Source organism: Dendroctonus ponderosae, unplaced genomic scaffold, assembly GCF_020466585.1.
Source record: "Dendroctonus ponderosae isolate FM_Combo_2020 unplaced genomic scaffold, Dpon_F_20191213v2 Dpon_F_20191213_11, whole genome shotgun sequence".
Lineage (NCBI taxonomy): Eukaryota > Metazoa > Arthropoda > Insecta > Coleoptera > Curculionidae > Dendroctonus > Dendroctonus ponderosae.
The window spans coordinates 1,900,792-1,905,347 of NW_026017213.1; the positions used below are offsets into that span (position 1 = coordinate 1,900,792).

The window sequence follows — 4,556 nt, forward strand, 5'->3', positions numbered from 1 at the left end:
GATTCAAAGAGTGACATTTCTGGCTGTCGCCGAAATCTGTCAACCCTTTTGGACTCAGTGAACTTTCCTGTTTGGAAACTAGGAAAAACTCAAATTGCAGCCCATTTTCATCTGCTAGGAAACTCTAACTTTCACCTGAGTAAGTAGAGCTAGTGACAAGCAATCAGTAGGCGGCTCATTATCCCAAAGCTGCCGCTTATCTAATGCATTGAAGTTATGTAATGTAAACATTGAGGTTATATAGCAATTTTCCTTTGCAAAATTCTGCGATTTCTTCAATTTCCAGCCTCACAATGGCCGCAATGAGATCAGTATCCCGTCTCCTATCCAGCAGGGCTCTGAGCACCACAGTCAAAAGGGGCTATGCTGAGGAAATGAGCTTTACATTCGCCTCAGGAAACCAGGCAAGTTCCACTTGATCTTTTTTGCCTTAACCGACGTTGTCCAGGGGTGTCTTCACTTCGTATTACTTTGCTTTCATCTGCGGTTTGTTTCAGATATTCTACGAAGCTAAAAGTGTGCGGCAAGTGGATGTTCCTTCGTTCTCGGGCAGTTTTGGTATCCTGCCCAAACATGTTCCCACTTTGGCAGTGCTGAAGCCCGGAGTTGTTTCTGTATATGAAAACGAGGGCAATGTGAAGAAGATCTTTGTCTCCAGTGGAACAGTCACCATCAACGAGGACTCTTCAGTACAGGTACTTCGTGATTTATTCAATGTAAGCAGCTCAAGTTACTCAACTGAGTGTTCACATAGATTTTGGCAGAAGAGGCGCATCCAGTAGAAAACATTGATGCTTCCGCTGCCAGGGAATTGCTGACCAAGTCTCAAAGTCAGCTCTCATCAGCTGCCAATGATCAAGTAAGTTGAGTCGGCCGGAAACGCTGCAGTTGCTCATCTCAATGTTTTACAGGCCAAGGCTGAAGCTGAGATTGCCGTTGAGGTGTCCGAAGCCTTAGTGAAGGCCGCTGAGTAGATTTGTGTAAATATGGTTGATTTTTTGTTATTAAATAAGAACAAACGTACGAAAGAGCAGATGAACTAGGGGCTGTCAAGCCATAGATCCGAGGAAATTTGTATCTTTTAAGAAATACATTGCAATAATGTCCAAGACCGATTAATTTTTATTCAGATTGGGTTTTCCTTGTAATCTCCATAATACGAATTAAATGTTTTGTGGGGGAAAGCTGGTAATCATTTGAAGGTTCTACAACATTCAAATGTAATGACGGGAACAGTGAGATTTTCGCCTCAAGACACATAACTCGTTGAGTTGCGAAGCTTTAATTGCCTTTACGAGATGGAGACTTAAAATGCACACCTTTTTATATAAAACATCGTTTTCGAACTGTTTTTAGTTTTCAAGGGAAATGCAAAAATTCAAAATCAAAGCAGGTCTTGCAAACTGTTCTTTGCTTTTTTTTGGTTCATATGTTAAGAACCGGAAGAGTTGCAAAGCTCTAGTTGCCCTCGCGATATGGAGACTGAAAATGCGTATCTTTTTATAAAAAATGTCGTTTTTGAATTGTTTTTAGTTTTCAAGGAAAATGCAAAATTTGAAAATCAAAGCGGGTCTGGCAAAACGCTCTTAGCCTGTGGCTCATATGTAGGGAACCTTAAGGCTGCAAAGCTATCGTTACCCTTGCGCGATGGATACTGAAAATGTGTATCTTTTTATATAAAATATAAAAACGTCGTTTCCGAACAGTTTTTAGATTTCAAGAAAAATGCAAAAAATCAAAATCAAAACGTGTTTCGCAAACCGCTCTTAGCTTTTGGCTCATAGTTAGAGAACCGGAAGAGCTGCCTTTGAATAGAGCCTTCAAATKCGCTCTATTTTRTATAAAACATCGTTTTCAAACTGATTTTAGTTTTCAAGGAAAATGCAAAAATTCAAAATTAAGRCGGGTCTGGCAAATCGCTCTTAGSCTTTCGCTCATATTTAGAGCACCGGAAGAGCTGCAAAGCTATYGTTGCCCTTGCGAGATGAAGACTGAAAATATATATGTTTTTATATAAAACGTCGTTTTCTAACAGTTTTTARGTTTCARRGAAMATGYAAAAATTCAAAATTAAGGCGGGTCTGGSAAACCRCTCTTAGCYTTTCGCTSATATTTAGAGAACCGGAAGAGCTGCAAAGCTCTCGATGCCCTTGCGAGATGAAGACTGAAAATGGGTATCTTTTTATATARAAGTTTGTTTTCGARTSGTTTTYAGTTTTCAARGAAAATGCAAAAATTCTAAATCAAAACGSGTTTTGCAAACCGCTCTTAGCTTTTGGCTCATATTTAGAGAACCGGWWGWGCCKMAARGCTCTARTTKKCATTGCATCGATAGAGCGGTAAATTKYGCACTATTTTATATAAAATATAAAAACRTCGTTTTCMAACTGTTTTTAGKTTTCAWGGAAAATGCARAAATTCAAAATCAAARCSGGTTTTGCAAACCSCTCTTWGCTTTTGGCTCATATTTAGCGATTAGCGAACCGGWWGAGCMKMAARGCTYTAMTTKSCATTGMYSGATAGAGCSKTCAAWKKTGCGCTWWTWTTTTATRTAAAASAYCGTTTTCGAACTGTTTTKASKTTTSAAGKAAAATGCAAAAATTCAAAATTAAGGCGGGTCTGGSAAACCGCTCTTAGCCTTTCGCTGATATTTAGAGMACCGGAAGAGCTGCAAAGCTCTCGTTGCCCTTGCGAGATGAAGACTGAAAATGKGTATCTTTTTAYATAAAAMGTCGTTTTCGAACAGTTTTTAGGTTTCAWGGAAAATGCARAAATTCAAAAYCAAARCGGGTTTTGCAAACCGCTCTTWGYTTTTGGCTCATATTTAGMGAACCGGWWGAGCWSMAAAGCTCTARTTKKCATTGMYSGATAGAGCSKTMAAWKKTGCAMTWTTTTATATAAAAAMAYCGTTTTCSAACTGTTTTTAGGTTTCAAGGAAAATGCAAAAATTCAAAACCAAAGCGGGTTTTGCAAACCGCTCTTAGCTTTTGGCTCATATTTAGAGAACCGGAAGAGCWGCAAAGCTCTATATGGCGTTGCTCTAATAGAGYYTTAATTAATAGCKCTAMTTTTTTAAACAGMACATTTTTTYAAAATGCTTTTARTTTTCAAGGAAAATGCAAAATTTCAAAATGAAAGCGGGTTTTTCAATCCGCAYTTAGTCTTTRGCKCGTATGTAGARAACWGGAAGAGCTAAAAAGCTCCAGTTGTCCTTGCGAAACTGCAAACGTTTTTATATGAAACATCGTTCATAGCAAAAAATGTGTTTAGTTGCCAAGAAAAATGCAAAAAATTCAAAATTAAACCGGATTTTGCAAACCGCTCTTAGCCTTTAGTTCATATCTATAAAACCGGACGAGCTGCAAAGATCTACTTCTCGATAAGAGATAGAGCCCTAAAAGGCTCACTTTTTTATATAAAACATTGATTTCGAGAAAAATGCAAAATTTCAAAATTAAAGCGGGCCTTGCAATCGGCTTTTAGTCTTTGGCTCATATTTAGAGAACCAGAAGAGCTGCAAAGCTCGAGTTGCCCTCGCGCGATATAGCCTTAAAATGCGCACTTTTTTGTAACAAAAATCATTTTAGGAATGTTATCAGTGATTATGCAAATTGCGAAATTTTAAAATGAATGCATGTGTTGAGAGTCGCTCCTAATATTTGGCTCATATTTAGAGAACCCGTTCAGATGCAAATATTCAGTTCTGATATTAAGATAGAGGCTTAAATTGCGCACTTTTTTATACAAAACATAATTTTGGGAACTTTGGGAGGCGACAGAATAATTGGTAAATTCGTCTCACGTTGGCAAATGCGCCTAATAAAAATAGGCAAATCTAACGTTTTCGGACAGTATTTTGGAAACAGATGTTACAACATCAATAGAGGACTCTAGAGGAATTCAAAAGGCTTGGAATTTTTTTAATTGAGAAAACACATTGGACATTTTTGGGGGCAATTTTGCGAATGCATCTACCAGTGAAAAATGTAGAATTTCGCATCTAAATCGATTTCAGACAATAATTTGGAATTGTTTTCGTCAAGCAACAACGATCGAGATCAAGTCAAAGATCTTTGAAAGACACTTGAGTCGAACATTTCTGAAAGTTTCATAAGAATCGCAGAGAATCTTGAATTTTTGCCATCTTGAACAAATTAGGTTACACATAATGGAGTGTTTTCCTCAACGTAATCGCACTTTAAAATATTCCATTTTCCAAAATAAGGCAAGTGAAAATTTAAAAATGTTCCTATACAAATTTAGAAGAAACGTGGCCCTACAAACACAAAAATGTTAATGAAAGTCTCTGTGAATACAGGTTTTTGCCAGCTTTGTGCATACTGGTCATAAACTGGATGTTTTTAGTCGTATGCGCGTTTTCTTTTCAAAATTCGCTCCTTTCAAGCAAAAACGAGTACAAATCCAGAATTTTTGCCATCTCTAAAAGACACTTAACTCAATGGTTACTGAAAGTTCCATCAAAATTGCTGAGAGTGCTGATTTTTAGCAGCTCGGTAAACCTGGGATCAAAATTAGTAAACATGGGTCGGATAATG

The 4,556-nt window shown here is 37.5% G+C and overlaps 1 protein-coding gene across 1 annotated transcript; it reads left to right on the top strand.

Annotated features, from left to right (window-relative positions):
- On the top strand, positions 1–1,111 carry LOC125502960 (ATP synthase subunit delta, mitochondrial-like). Its single transcript, XM_048662552.1, has 5 exons — positions 1–139; positions 287–404; positions 498–695; positions 755–859; positions 912–1,111. Exons 2-5 carry the CDS (start codon positions 294–296, stop codon positions 972–974), a joined length of 477 nt encoding a protein of 158 aa, XP_048518509.1. The 5' UTR covers positions 1–139; positions 287–293; the 3' UTR covers positions 975–1,111.
- Positions 1,112–4,556: the final 3,445 nt, after the last annotated feature.

What these genes read in the sequence shown, in the direction of transcription:
- LOC125502960 (XM_048662552.1), top strand. Translation starts at nt 294, where the DNA reads ATGGCCGCAATGAGATCAGTATCCCGTCTCCTATCCAGCAGGGCTCTG. An exon ending in ACGAGGACTCTTCAGTACAG is followed by an intron (nt 696 to 754) that starts GTACTTCGTGAT and finishes GTGTTCACATAG; the next exon opens with ATTTTGGCAGAAGAGGCGCA. An exon ending in CATCAGCTGCCAATGATCAA is followed by an intron (nt 860 to 911) that starts GTAAGTTGAGTC and finishes AATGTTTTACAG; the next exon opens with GCCAAGGCTGAAGCTGAGAT.